Consider the following 24,431-nt stretch of genomic DNA (forward strand, 5'->3'; position numbering starts at 1 on the left):
TGTAATTTTGGTGTGATTATATTATCCGAAGTTTATTGTGTGCCCAGTACTATCACTTAATTGGCTTGACTGTATAAGCTTACATTGGGGAGCAAGACAAGGAGCTGAATTAATGTTGAGGTAGTAGAATACCAAAGCCTTATAGTTAAAATGAATGTTAGAATATTTCAGTGGGATATGTGTTTTGTAATGGACTTGGGACTTGATGCCAACTATTTGCCAAGCATGTTGAATATATCATAGAAAAGTGTTAACCTTCCTAAGAACTACTGAAGTAAATCCAGTGCTGTTTGACTGACTGTCTTCTTCACTGTCACTCCATGATATATCTAGTGAGACTTATTTCACTATTTTCACCATAATGGCAATTAATGGAAATCAAATTTCAAATTTTAAGCTTTTATGGTTCACAAATTCTAAAAACTGAAAATACTTTTTAGTGATTCTCTTTCCATGCTGTTCCAAATGTGCTTAACATTCTTTAATTCTAAGAAGAGTGTTTGGATGTATTCTTTGCGATATGTTTTATACTTGTTTTTTTAAGCATGTTTTATATTCGTTTAAGGTGGATAGGCATGTGGATCTGCTAGAAGTTGCCCAGGAAACTGATGGGTTTTCAGGAAGTGACCTAAAAGAGATGTGTCGAGATGCTGCCCTCCTCTGTGTCAGGGAATATGTTAATTCTACATCAGAAGAAAGGTAAGTGTTTATAGAGTTGATCTCTAATATTTATCAAACCCTTGTAAGAGCTTTTAGGTTCGTTTCTTTTATTTTGCTTTATAATTCCAACTCTGCTTATGGAATAAAAGGTAAATTGGAATTAACAGTCCCCTCAACTTTATTTATTGTCCTTTTTCTAATTCATTCTGAAAATGCATTTGTGGGGAGGTCTTAAAGAGAGTCTAGTATGAAGAGGAAGAAATATAAGTTAAATTTCTACTGAAAATTCTTGGACTCTGTCACAAAAAGCTTATAGAAACTTAGGTTTGTTCCTATCTGCTAGGAAAATAGGGTTTTCTAGTACTCCTGGATTGCTTTACATCTTAAATTCTTAAGTTTCATTTCATATGGACACAAGTGCCCTGTCTTCCAGAAATTTTACACCTAAATGAGGGGCCTGCCTTGGGATTAGACTTTAGCTTGTTAATAATACTATATTTATAAAACAAATCATTTGTCACTGCAGCATACTTCACTTGAAACCAATTTCAAAATATAATGAGCTTGAGAAAACAATTTCGTACCAACTTTATTCCAGCAAAGATATAGGTGAACTGGAATAAGAGCCCTGATGAACCATGTCCCTTGAGGGACATAGTGGGATTTTGTTTTTCTTATTATTGAAGTGGGGGAGACTTAGATTAGTTGTTTTCTATTAATAGCAGAGGATTTTGAGTTCATCAGAAGCTAAACACTTACATGAATTTGTAGGAATCCTACTTTTTAATTCTAGTTTTCACGAGAATAACGTTTGTCTCCTTGATTGGAATTATTCCTGTTTTGGTAAACTGACACCTTTATACGACATTTTCACGTTAGGTAATATTCTGTACTTATATTCTTAGTGTGAAGTATTTGATTTTAATTACCACAGCAATGATGCTTATAGCCAGACATTTTAGCTTCCTGCCTCTTAGTCAGTGCTTTTAAAAAATCTCCTAGTACTTGTATATGCATAGATAATTCCGAAAAGAGTTCACATGAAGCTTTTAATTGTGGTTGTCTTTGGGATCTTGGGTGGGAAAGAGGTTTTATTTTTTAATCATGGTAAGATTTTAGGAAGATATATCGTAAAGTTATTTGACTTGGTGGTTTTGTTTGCAATTTAGCCATGATGAAGATGAAATTCGACCTGTGCAACAACAGGACCTGCAACGGGCAATTGAAAAGATGAAGAAATCAAAGGACGCAGCATTTCAGAATGTTTTAACACATGTTTGTTTAGATTAAGAGTAAAGGTCATTTGTACAGGTGAGTGTGACCTGGTTCGGAGTGCCCTGTTATCATTAGTGGAAATAGAATGGAAGGAGGAATGTTCTTTAAACAGTGAGGGAGTTGAATGACCCTGGTTTTATACTCTGAATTCTAAGTTATTGAGATATAGTTGTTATATAAACGGTATTGCTACTTGTCAAAAATCATGAGGAGGAACAGTTTAATCCAGCCTGAGTGCGGGTGACTGTGTTTGACCTCTTTAGCCATATGTTGCAGCCTTATAGCATCTAAGCTGGTCTTAAAAGTAACAGATGATTCGTTGAGTCATTAGTGAGAAAAAGGGATGTTGTTAAGTGCTGGTTTCTAGATATGTGAGAGAGAGAGAGAGAGAGAGTGTGTGTGTGTGTGTGTGTGTGTATTAAATGTATATATTCACACATTTTATATTGACATTCTGTAGATATGTTTGAATACAGAAACGTTTTTTTACCCCAACTGCTGAATCAAAAAGTACCAAATAGTATATAGTGAAATTAAGATTGAAGGTTGTGTCTAAAAGGTACAGTGGTTCAGCCATTTTCATTTGTCACTTATTGCAGCTTTTTTTTTAAGTTGAGTGTTTCTCTGCATTTGAATAGTTAGCCACATCTGAATACATAGATGTGGCTCAATTATAATGGTTGTCAGGATTATCAAATAAAAATACTTGTTCAGTGATCAGCATTTTCAGGCAGTTGCATGATCGACACGGATTTCATCTCTTTCTGCAAGCACACCAAGTAGAGACATTTTTTAAATTGATATATGTTAGGTGGATTGAGAGCCTTTCAAAAGAATGGCTTTGAAAAACCTCAGTGCCACTCAATATATGTATGTGATTCTTCCTTTCTTCATTTAATGTAACATAGTTCTGTTGTAACCATGGTTTCTTAATGTTTTTTTAAAGTTATATGTTCTTTAATTATGGTCAAATATAATTTGGTCATCAAAAATGAAATTATAGTTTAAAACAAGTAGCTATTACTAAATGTGCTAAAAATATTCATTTTGTAATTGAAAATTTAAAAGTTTTCTTAGCGTATTATAAATTGTGCCCTAGATAGTAAAAATATACACATCAAAATTCCCATATCGTATTTGTAGTCATTTTAATGCTATATGCACTACATGAAGGTGAAACATTTTTTTTGGTCGAGAATTTCACTACCAGAATTCTGTTACAGGCACTTAAACACACAGCGTAAGGGAAATGGCACAATACAATCTTGAGGCACCTTCTGAATCATCAGAAAGATTAAATTATGCTTCATACATTTTTGTTTTTAATTGTATTTCTTTGAAAATTCACAATCTTTATTTATGAGTTATTGTATTCATTTCTTTATACTAAGTCTCTCGTTAAAACCTATTGAATAGTTTGTCCCATTGTGCTTTGAATGGTGAGTGAGATAGAAATTGTGGGAGAAAACTTTGGATAACAAAAAGCAAGTTTTGAAAATTGCAAAGATGATTGAAAAATTGAATGCAAAACACAAGATACCAAAAAAATTTCATCTTCATTTTTAATAATTATATTATTCTATTATTTTGTAAATATGTAATAAAGAGGTCCCTCTAACTGATTTTTCTCTGCTTATGCCTTGGTGGTTTTTCAGTTATGTAAAATTTTCTGGGGTGGTTTTGATTTGTAAAACTTGCCCTTGAACTGTTTTTAACTTACTGTGTAGCTTTCACAATTTTACAGCATACATATTAGTATCTAATCATTATTTTTGTTTTAGTATGAATTTCAGTAATCATTTAATTTTAATCTGATGACATATTGATCAGAAGTAAGGGGTGATATGTATCCCTCATGTCCTTTCTTTTTATCTACTCTTAAATTCAGAATATCTAATAACAGTAGTTAAATTTATCATCGTTTTCATCATCAAATGAAGTTAGAGAAATACACTAATCCCAGCAACAATGACTCATCTAGGTACTTTAATATCTTAAAGTAATTGAGGAAACATTATTGTTATTACTATTATTATTATTATTATCATTATTTGCTTACAGTTTCTGACTAAGAATATTCATCTTCTCTAGGTGATAAATGTTGAGAAAGGCCTTTTCTTCTTGCTTTCTTGCTTTTTATTTATATTATATCGACATGCAATATTCTCAGTTTCAGGTATACAACATAAGTTTTCAACATTTATATATCTGATGGATTGATCACCATCTGTCACTGTAAAAGTTACTACAATAGACTGTATTCTCTATGCTGTACAATACATCCCTGTAACTTATTTATTTTATAACTGAGACTTTATAGCTCTTATTCTCCTTTACCTTCTCCATTCTCACCTACCGCCTCAACCCCCAGCCATCCATCATTTTGTTCTTTGTATCTATGAATCTGTTTCTGTTTTGTTTGTTCATTTGTTTTGTTTTTTTAGATTGCACATATAAGTGAAATAGTATGGCTTCTGTCTCTTGTTTGACTTATTTCAACTTAGCATAATACCCTCTAAGTCATCTACGTTGTCATTCTTTCTTATGACTGAGTGAAATTCCATTGTGTATATGCCACATCTTTATCTATTCATCTATCAGTGTACACCTAAGTTGCTTCCATATCTTGGCTCTTGTGAATAATGCTGTAGTGAACATAGGGGTGCAAATAACTTTTTGAATTATTTTTTTTATTTTCTTCAGCTAGATACCTAGGAGTGGAATTGAGGAAACATTATGCTTTTAAAGAATGTTTAGTGTTACATAATCTATCCTTCTGATGTAGGCATGCATTTGACACATGTAGTTGGAGTTAGATTCTAAGATATTTCATTTTGGGTATCAAAATGAAGTTAAGAGGACTGATCTAGAGTTAGACTGACCTGAGTTTAAATCCAGGCTCTCCATTAATTAACTGTGTCTTTGGACTAGTTACCTAACTTCTTTGAGCTTCAGTTTCTCATTTGTAAAATGGAGTGACAGTGACACCTACTTTATAGGATTGTGTAATGAAAGGTGCATGTAGGACACTCAGCAGTGTCGGGCACAATTAAACTGCTCAAATGTTAGTTGTCACATAATTTTATTACTTTTACACACTGATGTACGTATTTGGTGACCAGGCTCAATTTTTGAGCATTATCCATGCCTAAACCATTTCCATGATCCCTATAGAGATTGAAATGATTAGCTGTGTGATGTTTCTCTGAAAGCCTCATTGTTGGAAGACTTTTGATAAGTCCGGTGTGTCTCAAACTTTTCCCAGACCTTTTTTCTAAATAGAGTATAGTACCTCAATATTTGAATCAATTCAGTGTCTCCTTTATGACTCTCCTTTCTATCTTACTCGACCTCCCTACCTCCACAGTGACCCAGAATTCACCATGTTATCAAGAGCTAGATTGGGATAATATAAATATTCTATATGGACCATAATAATCTAATACTAGTAGCTATAACTACTACTAGGTTTGGTGTTAGATGAGGCTGTCTCAAGCCTTGAGTGTACCTCTATAAAAATGGCATCATCCCTCATTGGTAAGAATTTTTTAACTGGAATTGTGTTGTTTGTGGACAAATGTTATAACTTTCTTCTCGATAAAGAAAATAAATTGGATGATATGTATTTTAGAATTCTCTTTTTAGCTTCTCTTAAGGTTGATATCAGAATATTGAATAGACTTCTGATATGCTAGGCATATATCCCTGCATGACTAAAACCTCAGCACCAACTAGAAGCCTCAAATAAAGCCATAGGACCATTTTATTTCAGCTGACAGAAATTGTTAGATTTCATTATTAACTTTGTTGTCATTTAGTCATCAAAGATAGAGTTCCCTAATCATTTCAAAAGTTAAAGCTCTCTTTACATGTATAGGGGAAAATTCTAAGACATCATATTCATGAAATTATGTTGAGAAGATGTGTAGCACAAATGCCAGATATAAATGAGATCAAACCTAAAAGAAACCAGTTAGTAATGGGAATAAAAACAAAATATCCTCAGTAACACTGGTGTAAATTTTACACTATTAATACTAACAGCACATAATGGTCTTTACTAAAACACTGAACTGGGAGTATATTTTTGTGATTGTCTAATATTAACAGTTATAAATCTACTTGAGAACACTTTTAGTTATAATCTTTTGTGCTTTGAAATTCAGCTTCAGTGAATGTTAATGCTGGTGTAGACATCAAGGACACAGGTTAGATATAACCTTTTGTGCTTTGAAATACAGCTTCAGTGAATGTTAATGCTGGTGTGGACATCAAGGACACAGGTTTATGAATCATGACAGCTCAGTTTTAAAACTAGAGCCAAACATATTGAGATAATTACTGACATGCAAAACTCAGAGCTAAGAGTAGAACACAGTGGAACATGCTAGCTTCCAGAAATTCTAAGAATAATTAAGATTCTCAAATAGGGTGTGATAACAGATCGTTCAGTGAAACAAAGTCCTTTGCAAACATCTGAGGGAGATGAGCATCACCTACTGGGCCATAGTGTCATAAAGAGTACCAGTTAGGATTCTATTGCAAGCAAGCAACTCTGGCTGACTTAAGCAATGAAGAATTTGAAGGATATGGGAAGCTCATGAGATCAAAGGGAAGCTAGAGAATTGGAGTTAGGATAGAAACTCAGAAAGCTCCAGAAATTTATTAGGAATTGCTTAAGTCTCTTGCTTTTATACTTCCACTGGATTAAATGAACTTTCAGTTGTTTATCTTTAAATTATCCCATTCAAGATTCAAAATCCTAGAAGTGAGTGTGCAAACCCAGGTCAGAAATTACCCCCTGGCAGTCCAGGAGCTTTGAGAGAATGACCCTCCAAGAACTCCTTGGGCTTAAATGGTTTGAGAACAAGTGTCCGAATTACTGATTCATCAAGACTAAATGCAAAAGGGGAGCTGTATTTCATCCACAGGAAACTGCGTATTGTGGGGAAGGTAGCTGGACAAACAAAATAATGAAAATGACCAGCTATAACTCAAGTAGGCATGTTGGCCGTTTGAGCAACATACATTACAGTTTGTATGGACAGACCTTCAGGGACTGCTTGGTCCAGTCTCATATGCTCTTGATGATGGAGTACTCCTTGACATGCCCTCCTTTTTAGCTAGTTGATCACTTTTTAACTTGTAATTTATTTTGTTCCAGGTAGTGGGTAGAAAAAAAAAAACAGTGGAAATTGAAGCATAACGTTGGTTTTGGTTTTATTTCCAGGGAATGCAAGCCCTTTCCTCTGATAGGCAGTTAGGGTGAAAGGCTGATTATTCCCCTTTCTTCTAGAGTCCAGTTAGGCTGGCCCTGGGCTGTTGCTTTAATAAAATGGAGTTGACTGCGCTTAGCCAAACCCTGTAATTAACTAGGAGGAAATATTTGTGTTGCAAGTTTATATGTTTGTGGTTCTTTTATTCAATTCTGAAAGGATTCTGGCATCCAGTCACCATGAGAATGCACGAGACTTCCAGCCCCTCTTCTGTCATTTTCTCTGCAAAATCTAGGGAAGGGAGATTTTCTGGCCTGGCAGTTGGTTTTTAAATGTGTTTCCAGTTTCAGTCACTACTGTCTGAGTGTTGACTGAATTCTCATCCCTGCAAAGTCTCTCTGTCTAGGCAGGCCTGCTCTTTCATGTGTTACATCCAGTCTCAGGAGTCTACCCCTGATATAAAAAAAAAAAAGTACAGAGGTTCTCTGCTCACCTCTGAAGGGCTTATTTCTCCTTGGAAGGAAGCTCATGAAGAATTCCTTGCATCCATTGCTCTTTCCTAGCCTCATAGAAAAGTACTATTTTAATTTTGTCTGGATTTTTCTTATTACTATGGGAGTGAAGATCTGTCTCACCCGCCTACATTCTAGCAGAAGAAATTGTGCAGGTATTTATTGTAAGTCATGTAAAGTTAATTTTCATCTTTATAGGTTTCAATACACAACACATACATACATACACACACAGAGAGGGAGGGAGAGATCATGTGTGCAATGTTGCCTTGGGCAAAATCTCTTTGCTGTGGGCACCAGTTTCCTTTTCTGTAAATATGAATCATAGTGTAAGTTTAAGAATTTTATGAAAATGTTTTGGAAGCTAGGAAGTGAATATGGCTGTAGGTTATCAGGCCCTTAGGCAAGTCAACTCTGATCCTGGGTCCCCATTTCCTTATCTGTACAATAATGGAAATACTGAAATAGATGTGCTTGTCACTAAACAGCACACTGAGAATAGTGGCACTGTTGATAGACAGAAGTAGGGCCCTTAGCAGTACTGACCTGATCATCAGAACTTCTAAAACTGGGTGGATTCCTTAGCTACTGATAGGTGTCAGCCTTGGTAAATGGATTTGTTATTTCCTTGGCTCTCAGAGCTGTAGCTTTTTCTTCAGTTGTTTACCTTGAATATCCAAAGATCTGGTACTTTATGTAATTCTTTTTATGATTTGAGAATAGGATGGGGGATACCATCTCTGTAGTGGTTGATGGGATTGATTTCTTCCATAAATGTAGGTTCTTGGTGAATACACTACTGCCAGGTCAATGTCGCAGTTGTTTACATGAAATAGTCCATTATTATTTCAACCTGTGCTGAGCTGAACTTTACCTTTGAACTATTTATGGAAAGCAGGCTTATACAATAAATAGAAATCCAGATATTTCTTTACCCGTACCTTTTTATAATATAGTTTATAAGAATTTCACGTTTTAGTAAAATAGGTACAGAGCAGGTTTAAGCTTCTGAAACAAACCAGTTGTGTTTAAGAACTTTACCAAATAAAGTATGATAATAAAGTGTGATATTAATGATGCCAGCAATTACAAATACATATTATGACATTAAAAGAACTGTGCCCATCAGTTTTTTGTTTATATATTTGAAGATAATAAAACTATTACTTTTTAAAACATTCTATAATTTAGATTTATTACTAACTGAGACTGGCTTTCCCTATAATCCAAATTAGGAGGTCTGTGGAAAGAGTAATAGGCTTGGGAGGGTAGGGGAGGATATCTTGGTTACAAAAGATAAACCGTTGAACAATTACCGAGGCTCACCTAGGAAAGCTTGTTTTTCAGTTTGTCAGGACTTCCTTCTATCCACCACTCTTTGCTAGCCCTGTAGAAAAGCATTTTTATTTTGTCTAGGTTTTTCTGTATCAAACTAAAATGTCCAAACTCTAGCCAGTGACTCATTCATTTTTATTAATAATTTCAATATAATAACAATATAAGCAAAAATATTTGGTAGTTCTTTAGAGTGTATATTAGTAAATTGCTTATATATCACTTTCATTATTTGGTGAATGTGTATAATAAGTGGCCCAATACATAATAGTTAATATTGACCAAAGAATTAAATGCATACTGGGGGAAGAAATATCTATACAGCCAATTGTCGATTTATGCATTTTTGGTAATGGAGATATGCTTAAATAATAGAAATCTATATCATTCAAAAACTCAAAGGCTGCACTATTGTTTCATCAAACCTTTCGACATAAAGGACAGTTGATTGGTCTGGTGACCATCTAATTTCCTGATTACCTACCTATCAGGAAAATATAATGAAGATCAGTGCTAGACCTAATAGAAAGGAGGAAGATGAAGAAAAAACAAAAATGAATTTGCTGTTCTCAAGTAGCCAAGATTCATTTCTTGCAGGGAATATGGGTTGGAAAGAAATCTTGTGGCCTGATATAAGTGTTGATGTATTTATAAGTCTGCCATTTTCTGACCAAATGATTTATGTATGGCTTTCCAGGATATTTGCACACTGCCCTGTACAGTCTGGCATACTCCCTCAGCGCTACTTCTATCTTCATGTATTTAAACATTTTCTGCCCTAATTTGCCCTATTAATTGTCACTAAGGGCCGGCAAGTAAGAATCTGGGGAGAAAGAGGGAGGGGCAACAAGTGGTAGCTTTGAGTTGGCTATCACACTAGTTTTATTTGGAATGAGAACCTGTAGCAAAAATGTTCATTAAGCCTTCAGGACAGAAGGGAGGCAGGGACTCCAGGAAAACCCAAACTGCAGGCCTGCTTGAAGGTCACTAAAAGTATGGGTGGAAACAGGTATCCTTTTTGCATGTAAAAGTAGCAACCGCTGAGGTTACCAGAGGTGTGGGAGTTGAAAAATAAACAAAACCATACACACAACTGCTTCCAACCGTGCTGGTTAAACTCCTTGGGAGCACTTGAAGAAAAGGGGAGCGAGTCAGAAAAAAAAAAAGAAAGGTCAGATCCTCACATAGTGAATGAATGCAGGGGAGAGGTCCCTGAGGAACCTAGTCACCTCTGAAAATATCACTATCTTACTTGGCTGAGACCATGTGTCATTCATATCTAGAGGACAGTTTTTAAAATGAGCAAACAGCCTCTTAATTATGGGCTAAAAGGGTTGCTGCTGTTTCTCTCCAATTACATGGAGTCATAAAGCCCTCAACAGTCATGTGGTCAACCCACACCCAGTGTTATAGACAGAAAAGACTCAGCCTTCATTTTGAGAAATTTATTAAAACGAGAACAAGCATCAGTTGTACATACAAATAGTCATTTGCACTGTGTGGTACTAGAGCAGAAGAGTAGTTTTAAATATATTAAAAAATCACAAAACATTGGTTAAGGCACTACATCCTGTCTCATGTTTTTAATAAATATTCTGTTTTTAAAAAAAATTAGTACCTCTGATTAAATGAATCTAGGCACTATACTATTAAAGACAAGTATAGTTTGCTGTGGCCATTGTGTATTATTCTTAAAAGGACTTTTCATTAGCTAAAATCAGCATTAAAAAAAAAAAAACCCGGAATATTTTAAAAATCACAGTTTTCTTTCCAGCTTAAGTCATCTTCCAGAGAGACCTATGTACAAAAGGTACTGTTTTTTCATATATCCCTTAGCACAAAGAATTATGCATAAAGTACAAAAAGATTGCCTCTCAGGAAGTAAAGCCATCAGAGGTTGGATTTTTCAGAACAGCATGAGTCTTTGGAAAAAGTATTTTTCTCAACTGCAATAAAATCAGCTAAGTTTAGAAAACTCTAAACTCTTGGATCTTTCAGCATCCAAGAAGGCTGCTTTGTAGTGTCCTCTGTTCAAGGAGCTTCATTAAGCATTTTGGAGAATCAGACTCACTCCTGTGTTGTATAGTGTAGGCAGAGCACCAGACTGGGAATCATGTGGCCTGGGCGCTTGTTCCGTGCCACTGGTACTTAAACATATCAATTTTGTGTTTTTGTTACACTGCTCAGCAGCTCACAAAACATGTGCTTGTGCATCATCTAAGTTTGGTCACCTGTCAGATGAAAGGGTTGGATTTGATGTTTTCTGTGGTCTTTTTCAGTTCTAGCAGCTCGTTAATCTGATGATGTGAATGGTTTTTAGTTACAGTTGATGCTACTGCAGTCAGTAGGCACAGCCTCTTCATATGATACAATGACTACAGCAAAGAGGAGAAAAATTAACTTTCTATGACATTGCCAGATTGTTTGAGCCCTGAGTGCAGATCTTTCATCAAAGCACTCTACACTATTTAAAAGTCGCCATTTAACTGGAGTTATATTATTCACAGAAGTGCATTAAGACTTCTCTCATTAGACAATATAACTTTCGTGGCAGATGTAGGTTGCATAGATAGAATTCTGAGATTAAATTCACATTTTCACACATTTGGTTTCTCCAGTCAGGTCATACTTCAGCATATAAGAGATTGAGCAGTAAGGCTGTATACAGACAGGCATGAGGTGAAATATTAGGAAGATTCTTGTTGTGAGCCTCACCTCATTCAGGGTGAGATTTTTTGTTTTTGGTCAGCTGTATAGAAGAGACTGCTCTTCTGATTAATTTTACTACTGGTATGTGACATTGGGAGAGTGCAGGTTGGCAAGACTTAGGCTGGAAAATATGCTTTACTTTTTGGCAAGTAAACTAAACACATGGTCAAAGCTTTAAGAAATCTGGGACCTACCTGCTTAGATGCAGCAGAGAATACAGATAATTTCATTCTGAAATGATAACAATATTGCTTTTACCTGCTAAGATTTGGTCTTCAGTTTGACTATTTTATGTGTATACTGAAGTCGACTTTAAACTTTAGACATAATTTTTACCTCATTATAAAACACTAAAATCAGTCATTGAGAAACAATTTGGATACAAAGCATCTCATTACAAAAATAGAAAAGGAATCAAAGAGCATGTCAGAAAGTTAGAAAGAAACTCTGGAGCCAAGAGCGTTTAGTTGTTCTTCTCCAGGGACCTATAATAATCTGTCAGGACTTTCCACGCTTTGGGGGCCATGAAGCCATCTGGGGGATTTTCTCCTTCTCGAGCCAGCTTCCTCATACGAGTTCCTGAGATGAAGTCAAACTCGTTGTGCCTGTCACAAGGTAGCAACAAAGAATTCTGTGTAGGTAAGTAATATCTAGCTTAAAAATACCTGGAGTAGGTTATGGGTTCTTAGACCACATTTTTCCTTCTGTGAAATGCTGCCTCGTCTAAAATGGCATTTTGCTAAATCTGCAGTTCAGTAAAGGAACTTGTAGAAGAAGGGGAAATAATGACAGCTATCCATTCAGTATTTACTGTGTACCTGATCTATTCATGGGAAGTAACTTCTTTGCTCCTTGTACTTCTATGAGTTCTGAGCATGGTGAGTGAGCTGTAAATACTCATTAAAATCTTTTTCTGAGTTGACTTCCTTTCACTTAATGTGCTAGGCACTCAGTTCATGCTCAAGGAATGTATGTTAAAAAAATATTTTATGGACCATAAAATATTTGGTCTCAGGGTGGGGCATTCCTGCAGGGTCCCGGCCCACAATGTAGAAATTAGCCCCTGCAATCATCCGGGACCTGCAGTGCCACTGGACCTAGGAAACACCACGTTAAGGGACATTGCTGGTCATCACTGGCCAATTCTGCGGGTTCCTGTTACAGAAACACCTCTATGGACCAAAATATTTTATGGATTTGCTTCTATATGCAAGCGGCTGTGCTATAGCTTTAGGGAACACAAAATATGTAAGACCAGATCTTGGCCTTCAAGGGACTCCCATTCCAATTAGGAGCATGTGGGGATGCACTGGAGAATTTTCCAAAGGGCCAGAATTTGCCTCAACATTCCAGTTGTACAGATGTTGATTAAAGAATTTTCCTCTGAAAACCTACCTTTCTGGATCATAGAAGTCCATGGCTTTTTTGGCTTTGTTGTAGGCAGCCACTCGGAATGGAATGATTTCCACGGAAGTGAGGCCGGGGGCCATGCTCAAGACCTTGCCCCCGTGAGTGGGTTCATACAGATCTTTCTTGGTCTCAGGGTGGGGCATTCCTGCAGGGTCCCGGCCCACAATGTAGAAATTAGCCCCTGCAATCATCCGGGACCTGCAGTGCCACTGGACCTAGGAAACACCACGTTAAGGGACATTGCTGGTCATCACTGGCCAATTCTGCGGGTTCCTGTTACAGAAACACCTCTATTCTGCTTTAAAAACAATTCAGTAATGAGGGCCAACTAATAATGACAAGAAAGCCAGTGAGGTGTCTACGACTGCAAGCTCTTATTCGTCTGCTTGGTTGTGTTGGGTAGGACAGAGCTTTAAAGATAAGAATCCTCCCTCTTAGAACCTGGGGTTGTATTTCCTCTTCTCTCCAAGCAGGCTAGCAGACCAGGAACACTCGGATCTTACTGTTCTCCAGAACTGTGAATTTCACTTACCAATTCCCTCCCTATTAAGAATAAATCACAGTTTAAAGAAGTTACAAACTCCATTATCTCTTATCTGAATGCTAATAAATGAGCTAATTACCTTTCATATGTAGACATTGATTCCAATTCAACACAGCATTGGGATTTCAAAATGAATTGTCCTCTTTAAAGCTCAGATAGAAATACAGGGGGTGGAGAGGAAAGCTAGGGGCCTTGGAACTTTGATCTGGTTGAAGAGAATTAATTTATTAAACTCAGTTTGGGGTATTCCAAAGGGTTGAGACCCCTTCAATTCATACTTCTGGAGCCTTATTCAGATCCATACACTGGTGGTGCAGTGGGACAAAGAGAGTCTCTGTTTGATGGGCTCACTGTGTGATGAAAGGGACACATTAAGCTTTTAAAGATATACCCCATGAGTTTATAATGTAGTTCACAGAGCAGAGAGAATCACTTAAAATAACTGGAACTTCAGAAAGTGAATAGTAGGTTAGGTGCAACTTGCCCTAAACCCAGTTAAGTTGCCCTATCTACCTCATTTCAGATGCCAGCTTCCATATTCTCAAAGGCAGTGTATAACAAGTTTGATTTGACATTTCTAGCATTTCGATAATCACTAAATGGAAACATAATTAAGTTGGATAAAGGAGACTAGAAGATTTCAGAATCTGCTCATGACAAAGATCTCAGAGACTCATTTGCTCTTCTAAGTAAAATCTGAGCCTGCACTTCCCATCACTCAGCTCGGGGAACGGCTCACCTCTGTGGGGCCAGCATATAACATGGGAGATGGGAAGATGGCAACAATGGTTGACTTGGGATCCAGGACCCCTTCCTCAAGCACAGCTGCATGCTGCTTCATCCGCCAGTCCAAGGGCACATCGTCATCCTTGGTCCAGCCACCCAACGGGTGGAGCAAGAGGACTGGGTACTTGTAGCCCCTCTCCAGGAGCCGGCGGCGGGTGTCCTGCATCAACAGAGCATGGCCGTTGTGAACAGGATTGCGCAGCTGGAAGGCAAACACCGCATCTGGGAAAGGAAAACATAAAAGCCAATGTCAAAGAAATGGCAGTGTCACTTGACTGCAAGAACTGAAAGACACAGCTATGGTTTTTCAATGCATTCATATATCCACTTGCTTTTGATAAGCAGCTGGAGAATCCACCAGAGGCTTTAGGGGTGTTATTCCAAAGGTACCAACCAATGTCGGACTGCTTAGACAGCAACAGGACACAGAGGCAGGAAGCCCTAGAGGGTTCAAAAATGACTCAAAAATGACTCAAAAATGAAAACATTTATGGCCAGGACCTTTCCTGCAAACCAAGGCTCAGGCAGGGGCCTACATTCATCAGTTTTTTAGTACCCTGCTCCAGTCTCACTTCTCCAGGAGGGTGATTATGATGAACATTTTCTGGGACCCATGCAAGGTCTCAACAATCTAAAGATATAAAAGATATTTCATCTTCACTTTAAGGAAATTTTTCAAAACTACTACACTGAGTGATGGACTGAGAGTCTTCATTTTTCCTTCTGGTTATGAAATAATGTATATCTATTATGGAAAACTTGGGAAATACAGAAAAGCTCAAAATAGAATATAAAAATCACCTGTAATCCTATTGTTACTCTTTCTTTCTCTTTTTCAAAATATGTAAAGTGAAAATTTTCCCTCCCCTTGGTCCAGCTCCATCCCCAAGACGTTGCTGCTGTCATCAGCATTTCTTCTATACATAGAAATAGGGTTTTAAAAACAATTATTACATTTTATTTTGTTTTTCAAAATTATGTTCTATGTATTGTTCTGCAGTTTGTTTTTTCATTTAATAAATATACTTTGGGTTTCTTTATGTGTCAGTGCATATATTTTACTGCTTCATAGTATCCAGTATAAGGATATAGTTCAACTTTATAAACTATTTCTGTATCAATAGAAGATGTTTCCGGCTTTTTAAAATAAACATGCTGTTCCTGATATCCTTAATTCTGTAATCAGAGGGTGGCAAGGATTAATAACAAATGCATTAGAGCCAGCCTACATACCAGCATTCATTTCTTTACATTTCTGTTTGAGCTCTAGAGGTGTCAGGCGGTATTGGTCCAACCCATCGTTCCACTTTATTCTCTCCAGCACCTGAAGGTCTCCACCAACCAGCCAATCCCCGCTTTCCATCACCATCTGGAAAGACAGTCATTAAAAGTTGTCGGTGATTAATATCGATTTCTGTTTATCTGAAAAATTTTATTTCTGGACTAATCCTGGGTTACTGTTGAAGAACTGCCTTCATTTCTTCAGCATTTCTAGCATGGTATTTATCAAACTTTTTGGTCTCTCAACCCCTTTATGCTCAAATAAATTATTGAGAACCCCCAAAGAGTTTTTGTTTATGTGAGTTATATCTGAGTTTTTGTTTATGTGAGTCATTTTTCATATTAGAAATTAAAACCGAGAAACTATATAGACCCAGAGGGCTGTCGTGACATGGGGCAAGGATAAGCATAGAAAGAGAAGGAGGGGTTGGCTGCAGGCCAAGAGCCGACTCTCCACACTCCACTACATTGTGGTGTGGAACCGAGATGTCTAAATTTGAACCTGGCCTTCCAGATTGTTATCAAGACATCGTTGTCAAAGTGGAAAGATAGAAATATCTTACTTAAGTTTATTAGTTAGATCCGTAACTTTGAAAGATGGTATGTGGGCTTCAGTTTGTATTCCTTCTCTGGGACCCACAAATAATAGGTGTGAGACTGGTGTGAAGAATGGTCAAAGTAATGAAAAAAGACCATGACAGTTTCAGACGCAAGGAGAAAAGGTTAGCACTACCCTTGACAAGACCCTTGGGTCTGATGAAAGACACGGTTTAAGGCATTGTCACCTACTTTGTGTCATCTAACTGTGGTTTTTACATTGTACACCTTAAACTTACACAATGTTATATGACGGTTATATCTCAGTAAACCTATAGAAAACATGACAACCTTTGTTTTTCTATAAACTTAAATGTGTTCCATATGATGTTGCCGTGCAGTCGGTTAAACTTGGAGCAAGTGTCTCTCCGCACTCATTGAGACATTATAGAAAGTCTTATTCCTCAGAATGGTTTCAACAGCCCTTTCTCTGATCAGATTCCGTAACATGGCCACCTGAAATGTCAGCAGAGGAGGAGGAGGCAAGAGTAGGGAGAGACAGCTGATTGATTTCAAACGCCTAGTCAGAAGACACCAAGGTGGCGATAGTGTGCCTCTGATTCCCAGTCCTTGTCACGGCCAGATATTAGGGTTTATAATGACTTGCCATTCCATAGGGGTTCAGGGAATGGGGAAAGGGGAGTAAAATAGAGCCATGGTTCTCAGCAGTGGGTGATTTTACCTCTCCTGGTGACATTTGACAATCTCTGAAGACAATTTTGATTGTCATGACTGGGGCGGAGGAGGGTGTTCTATTAGCATCCAGTGTGTGGAGGCCAGCGATGCTACTAAATATCCTACATTGCGCAGGACAGACCCCCAGCAAAGAATTATCCCTCCCAAATGTTGAGAGTGCCATGGCTGAGAAACTTTGAGTGAAGAGTGGTCGTGCAAGCGATTTGGCGATGTTTTCATGGCCCCTTTCCGTGCTCAGGAAAATCATTTAACAAGAATGTGGTCAAATACCAGGTCAGAGAATAGGTCATAATTGAGCTGAATCAGTAGAATGAGTTTCCTAGGTAGATAAGGTAGGAAATACATTTCAGCCCCATTGATAACCACACTCAAAGCCTTAAATTAGAGGGCATAGTCCTTTAATTTGGAAAGGTCAAAGATCAAGTTTGGTATCCAAATGTGACTGGAGATGGAGAACCTGTTATGCTGTAGTATGAGGAGTTTGAATTTTAGATTGAAGACAGCAGGGAGCCATTGAAGGATTCCAAGCTGGACAGGAATGTCAGATTTGTGGTTTAGATCTTTCTACACATTTACTTTCTCCTCACTGCTTAGAGTTAGATTATAGATAAAATTTTGAAAGATTTAAGACCCCAAATCCCTGGAGTGCAGTAACTCATTCTGGACACTGGGGGTCCACCCTATACTGGTTCTGTGGGTGAAGCCAACATTGAACTGATTTCATTCACTACCTATCCTAAAAATGTCTCTGTCTGAAGAGCAATGCTAAAACTGTTTTTGATATTACTGGGATAGAGAGAGGAAAAGGGTATCTCTCCAAGGTGGTTTAACTGTCCCCAGAACTGGTCCAGCTATCAGGAAGAGAGGTCCAGTGGCTCTGCCCAATTTCCCAGGGCTTTGCAGCATCAAAGTCCCCAACTCCTGCCAAAGATAGGTGAGGGACAACAGCTGGAGAGTTTGCAGAATTGGATACACATGAATGAGGAACAGACTTTAAGGTAGAGTCTAGTGATGTAGTGAACGGGGAATTCGGCTCAGTGTCACAGATAACAGAACTGCGAAAGGAGGAGAGAAGGAGCTCAAACACTAGGATGAAGACTAAGAAGTTTAAGGTGAGTCAGCTCAAAGGGTGAGGAGAGGAAAACTTGAAAGAAACAACCTGGAGAGAAAGGGGATATGAAAATCAGAAGGAGAGGAGCAACTGAGGATAGGGAAGTGCAGACGTCAGAATGGAACGGGGAGAGGAGAGACGAGAATGAAAAGGAAGAAATGGTGGGTTCAGGAAAATGAGGTCATGATGAAGGGGTTTAGCAAACAAGAAGAAAAACTAATGTGATACAATGGATATGAATATTCATTTCTGCGATATCGTGGTCATGAAATTCTGGAACAGAAAGGAATCTGTAGATCATGTGGACTTAACGCCCTCATTCTAAATGACAAGTCGGTTTTACAGAGGGGAAGTGGCAGAGTTCAAGTGCACATAACTGTCAGCTTGAACCCAAATCTAGGATTTCTTTAAACCAGGGTCTTCTTCCCACTGCACCCATGCTTCTCATCAGTGGTCTCTGCTGATATTTCAGCATCTCCTCCAGAGGGATCTTCCATTCATCTACCCAGTCAGCACTTATGTGCCAGGTCCTGGGCTTGCTGCTGGAGATTTCATAGTGAACCAAACAGATCAAAATGTGGTCCTTGATCTCATGGTTTGGCTATCTGAGTGAATTGACAGAAGAGTAAATGGGTAACAATACTGTGGAACAGCTGTGGACAGGACAAGGGCAAAGTACTCTGGGAGGACAAAGAAGGGGCACCCAGTCAGGCTTATACGTCATGGGAGTCAGCCAACTTCTTAAAGGGGAAAGGAGTAACAAATAGGGTGAAAAAGTAGGAAAGAATGGTGTCCTAGGTTGAGGGATGTGCACTAGCATCTGCAAAAGGAAGAGAGGATGATATAAGACCTGCCGAGAATGACTGGAGGAGAGAATGTGTGGAGCTGTGGTGCTGAGAGGTGGTGTGATGAAGTCATATCTTTACAAAGAGTTCCTGAATAAATCTTGGACAGTTCACGCTAGCTGAAGAATGGAGAAAGGATCACAAAGGAGTAAGGCAAGAGACAGGAAAGAAATGAAATGGCAGAGGTTGGAATAGAAGTGAACAAATTCAGCAATACCTAAGAGGCAGAAACATCAGGATTTCATGATGGAATCAACAAGGGAGAAGAAGCATGACATCCAGGTTTGGGACTTGGCCAACATGTGGATGGTGGAGCTGTCCACTGAGCTAGGGACCACAGGAAAGGGAACAGCCCTGGGGAGAGGTTGCACATGTTGAGTGTGAGGTGCTTGCCGCATCTATCCAGGTGGAGCCATACAAGCTGGAGCTCTGGATAATTAATGAAGTGGTTCTCAACCTTCAACCTTCATAACACATTAGAATCACAGGAACTTAAAACTCCCAACACCCAGAACTGACCCCAAGACAAAATCTGTGAGGGTGGGAACCAGTCATGGGTAAATTTTTAAGCTCCCCAGGTTATTCTGTTGATCTAATTGACCATATGATCTTCACTGCAGAACTAAAGGGAAGTCATACTCTGTTCTCTGGGTTTCTACATGTGTAAAATGGAAGTAATGATTCTTAGCTACTCACAAGAGCATTGTGAGAAATAATTACTGTTTGGAAAAGCTTTGAGAGCCAAGGATTAAAGGCATCAGGCCTCCTCCAAGCATTTTTACACATTTCACTTGCTCCTTGTGATTTCATCTGCCATCACGTCACAAGGTTTTATATTAGTGACTGGAGAGAGAGGGTTGGGATGACTTGAATGGAAAGTCAAGGTGACTTAAGTGAGGAGCTATGCAACAGAGACAGACCATTTCCTTGGTGACTGACCATTTTTTGTGCAAAAAAAAAAAAATTTAAATATTACTGTGAATTTCAAAGTGCTTTAAAAACAATGCATATACCTGGAACTAATATAAAATAATAATAAAAATGAAATAAATAAAAATTTAAAAACCACAATGCAAAGAGTTTCTTTCCCAATAAAATCCATGTGTTGTGTGTCTGATAAAGACACCTTCAGCATTCCAAGTGTATACAGGGTGAGTGCCTTTCTCTCTCTTTATCTGTGGCCCATTTCTCACTATTAGCTAGCTCACTGGGAATATTTAACAGAGTCTGTCTAATAACCTAATGGTCCAGAGTCACTGACTATATTGTCAAGGCCACAAGTCACACCCACCACTCTCCCTGGCTTCTAAGAAATTCTGAACTCCAACTGCCAACACATGTTGCAAGCAAGACAAGAGGAAATAATTGCTTAAGAGCTTCCTTAAGCTTTGTTTCCTTTTAGTGCTAATTATATGTATGTGGATATTAGGCCCAAAGAGTAGAAATATCTGAGCTGCCATGATTAAAGGCAACTATTCTTTAGGTCACTGAGTCAAGATAAAATCCCAGCCCTATATGATTATGATCAGGAAAGAAATGAAACAGGCATAATTAAGGCCCAGAACACAAATCCTCAAGTAGCTCTCAATCAGTGTCCAGTAGTTTCAGTGTCCAGCCTGTTGGAGAAAAACAGGCTGGACAGATGGCTTTGAACTGCATGTGTTTTAAGATTAAAGATGCTTATCTGCAAGGTGGATACTTGGATCCATCCAATAAATGAAAAGCCGCTTTGCTGCCAATTGACTCCTTGTATCAGAGGCTGCCAGCAGCAGCCTTGAAAAGGCCTTTCCTGTTCTTGCAACATTCCACAACTGATGAAAATAAAAGAAAACATGTTTGCCCGACAGACTTGGACAGATTTATTTAAACATCCATTTTGCAGGGTCTCAGGGCCGAAAGAGACCTTGGAATTATTCTGAGCTTCTCTACTAATTTTTGTTCGCTGAACAGATATCATTGATTCCTCACCCCGCCTCCCTGGCACAGAACATGAACTCTGACTAAATTAACTACCTGTCTGGTAGTTTTCCATTTTGCCGAAGAACCCAGACATCACAGGATCCAAGGGCACAAGAGATCATTTAGACTAGCCCTCAAAATAAAGACATTTCTTTGCCCCTTTCTAAAAAGATCTGCCAAGGCAAAGCCTGCAAAACCTCCCTTAGAAATGCATTCTTCCCTCTAACCCGTTTTTCTAAGTCCTTCATGGAGGAACTAAAAAATAATTATTTTCATCCTAAGTTGAAAGAGATCAAGAAAGCCTTTTCAAAGCCTTTGCAACTTACTTTGATATGGGGATGTTTTGCACATGTTGTCCCCCACACATGGGAACAATGCTCCTCTTTTCTATGTTCGTAGAATTCAGGGTCTTGTAAGATAGCCACCCTCCGTCCACCATGTGTAAGGACAAACTCTCTGCACCCTTCCAGCCGCGTCTTATCATCCGCAGAGACAGGCAGTATGATAGGAATGCTCATGTTGATCACTCCATCTGTAGAAAGAGCCATGTGGTGCATAAATATGGGATACAAGACGTGTTGCCCTGTACAGATGACTCAAATCGCACACTGTCCCTTCCAAACATCTCCCGCAATAGGCATTGAGACCTAAATCCAACATGGTTGCGTGGCTGCACCAGTTTCTCTAGACTCTGATGAGAAGTCCTTGATGGGCTTCTCAAAACAGGAGACAGGGCATTTGTGAAGGGTGGGCTGAGTTGTAAATCACAGAGGTTGCTTCGGTAATTTGGGGGCACAGGGCGTGTTTCTCTTCTAGATTCCCTTTTTTAAAGCTTGGTCCTGACCTCAATGCACTAGAAGGTTTAAAGTCTTTAAAACCCCAATTAAAGTTTGGCAAAAAATAAATAAATAAATCAAAACCGAACCTTGTAATAATGTTAGCAAGTCTCTTATTATCTATTTAGGCTCTAATTGCACTACCAACACACTGAATTGAAAAAAAAAATCAGACAATATTAACCAACAGAACCCCAAACAAGCAGTCTTTCTAATGTTGTTGGTTTACGGTGGTCCTGGCACAGCATCACCTTTAAATATTTTTGAAAAGAGTTACCTGGGAATCACAAGTCTTGCTAGCTCAACTACAATTGAGAACCATCAGTCAAAAAACACAGGAGTGAAAAACAACATCAAGTTTATTTACTAAAGTTCATGCACTTTCTTTGGAGAGTATGTACCTCTCAACTTTATGCTGAGTTTCTTACCTTAAAAAGTATTTAAATAAACTAGGTCTTCTACCTTAGCATGCAGCACAACACATTGGAAGTTATGGAATGTGGTGTTCAGCAAATTTACATTTTCAGCTGCAAGATATCAAATGACAGCCTGACCATAAAGGAAGAGGCAGGAAAGCTATTTAAAAAGACATAGAAACTGTGATGGTTAATTTTATGTGTCAACTTGGCGAGGCCACAGTACTCAGATATTTTGTCAATTACCCTAGATTTCAAACATTTCTCTGAAGGTATTTTTAGATAAGATTAATATTTAAGTCACTAGACTTTTGAGTAAAGCAGGTTACCCTCCAAGATGTGGTGAGCCTCATCTAGTTAAATACTTTAATAGAAAAAGACAGATCTCCCAGAAAGAAGAGGGAATTCTGCCAGAAGACTGCCTTTGGACTTGAACTGTAACTCTCCGCTGCGTCTGCTGCCAGCCTACCCTACAGATTTTGGACTTGCCAAACCTCCACGATTGCATGATTCAATTCCTTTAAATCAATCTCTCTCTCCCTCTCTCCCCCTCCCCCTCCCTCTCACTCTTCTGTTTCTCTGGAGAACCCTCACTAATACAGAAACCAAAAATACAGAGTCATGGGAAGTCCCTTAGTGTGGGGCCAGCCATCCCACTGGGCATCATTACATTAGAACTCAACTTAATAACGGGCATAACTAATGACGTTGGAGTCGTTTTTTAGAGTTTCCTTATGCTTAACATTTTTTTTAATGAATTAAGTCATTGTTGTTTTAGAAAGAACATTTAAAAAAATGTTTCTAGATAAAATTGTTAAAAGGTGTAGTTGTCTAGTGGTTACCAGAGGTGAAGGTGGAGGAGGGAGGTAGATGGCATAAAAGGGGTTAAGTATGTGTGACAGAAAGAAATCTAACTGTGGGCGGTGAACATACAATGCAAAATATATATGACTTACTGTTGAATTGTACACTTGAAACTTACTGGATTTCATTAACCAATGTCACCATAATAAAAAATAAATAAAAATAAAAGGTATAGTTGTTTTTTAGTTTGGGGCTTAAAAGGCTATAGTTTTGCTCCCTGGAAACATTTAATTTCTTAATGAAGCCAGATAATACAAAAGAAATTACATAACTGTTTCTCCCCTTTTGTAATGGTGCCCTAACATTCTAATGACTATGTCAGCCTCTCAGTTGTATTTACAGGTAAGAAAATAAGGGCACATATTTAAGTATATAATACTAAAGAATGTTAGGGAGACTTTTGGAGAGTCGCTAAATTCAAGACTCGGAAATGAAAGGAAAATGAATAAAGAAAACATTAAACTCCAGAGGAAACAAATGGGTTTTGTAATTCAAGTAATTCCTTTGTTTCAAAGTTCATAGGCAATAAAAGCAGGCCAAACCTTTTGCAAAGAACACTAAACTCAAAGGTGTTCTCCCATTTACTACCTGTCATTCACCTCTGCACTCAGTTTCTTCACTTGAAAAATGAGATTAATAAATAACATGTATATCCCTGGGTTGCTGGGAGGGGTCATATTATAAGCAGGGAGGGGTTCCCAACCAATGGGTGGCAGATCAGTACCGGTCCATGGCCTGTTAGGAACCGGCCGCACAGCAGGAGGTGAGTGGCAGGCCAGTGAGGGAAGCTTCATCTGTATTTGCAGCCGCTCCTCAGCACTAGCATCACTGCCTCAGCTCCACCTCAGATTATTAGGCATTAGATTCTCATAGAAGCACCGGTCCCTGGTGCCAAAAAGGTTGGGAACCACTGCTGTAAAGCACTATTACAGTGGCGGTTTATGGTAAAAGATAAACCTACCGCATAGTCTAATTGAGACAAAGGGAGAGAGGCTAACAATAACACCTTTAAGAATATCGATGACCTAGTTAGAAATCATGCTTTCTGTGATTTGTGGCTTACTGGACACACTGCTCATAAAGAGTGACTTGAGCAAAGTAAAGTAAAACAAAATGTGAAACGAAAGGTGGGCAATGTGCTGAGGGAGGCCTAGCTGTGCCTGTAACGTGCCAAAGGAGGCCTAGCTCTCCTGTAACGTGTGCGGTGGTGTCTTCTCTCTGTTCTGGGTTGAAATCCAAGGGATACTCCACTTTCCTGTTGCAATCGCCTCCTTTGGTCCACTAGGTTCCTGCCCAGTGTAACCTCTGATCCACCTACATCTTGGTCTTGAGTGAAATTCCAAACAGGGATCAGCTCTCCCTGACAAGGTTGTCAAGGT

The 24,431-nt window shown here is 38.4% G+C and overlaps 2 protein-coding genes and 1 pseudogene across 5 annotated transcripts in view; 2 read left to right on the plus strand and 1 right to left on the minus strand.

Annotated features, from left to right (window-relative positions):
- ATAD1 (ATPase family AAA domain containing 1) overlaps window positions 1-15,026 on the plus strand; it is a 53,048-nt gene extending 38,022 nt beyond the window's left edge. The window contains exons 9-11 of one of the 3 annotated variants that reach the window (XM_039871798.1): window positions 566-699; window positions 1,830-1,971; window positions 14,243-15,026. In XM_039871798.1, coding sequence (XP_039727732.1) covers window positions 566-699; window positions 1,830-1,950 — 255 coding nt within the window. In that variant the 3' untranslated portion in view covers window positions 1,951-1,971; window positions 14,243-15,026. Of the gene's footprint in view, window positions 1-565; window positions 700-1,829; window positions 3,552-14,242 lie in introns of those variants that run through there. The other 2 variants (XM_039871797.1, XM_039871799.1) reach the window with 2 other exon arrangements.
- The window catches only part of PAPSS2 (3'-phosphoadenosine 5'-phosphosulfate synthase 2), a 63,817-nt gene continuing 49,814 nt past the window's right edge, over window positions 10,429-24,431 (minus strand). For both annotated transcript variants that reach the window (XM_039871795.1, XM_039871796.1), the window contains 5 exons: window positions 21,263-21,468; window positions 15,681-15,816; window positions 14,401-14,669; window positions 13,103-13,332; window positions 10,429-12,312 (listed from right to left, as the gene is read on the minus strand). In XM_039871795.1, the coding sequence (XP_039727729.1) occupies window positions 12,171-12,312; window positions 13,103-13,332; window positions 14,401-14,669; window positions 15,681-15,816; window positions 21,263-21,468 (983 nt within the window). In that variant the 3' untranslated portion in view covers window positions 10,429-12,170. The remainder of the gene's footprint in view (window positions 12,313-13,102; window positions 13,333-14,400; window positions 14,670-15,680; window positions 15,817-21,262; window positions 21,469-24,431) is intronic.
- Window positions 16,429-16,543, plus strand: LOC120609781 (uncharacterized; annotated as a pseudogene).

The sequence above is a fragment of the Pteropus medius genome, unplaced genomic scaffold, assembly GCF_902729225.1.
Source record: "Pteropus medius unplaced genomic scaffold, Ma_sr-lr_union100, whole genome shotgun sequence".
Classification (NCBI taxonomy): Eukaryota; Metazoa; Chordata; class Mammalia; order Chiroptera; family Pteropodidae; genus Pteropus; species Pteropus medius.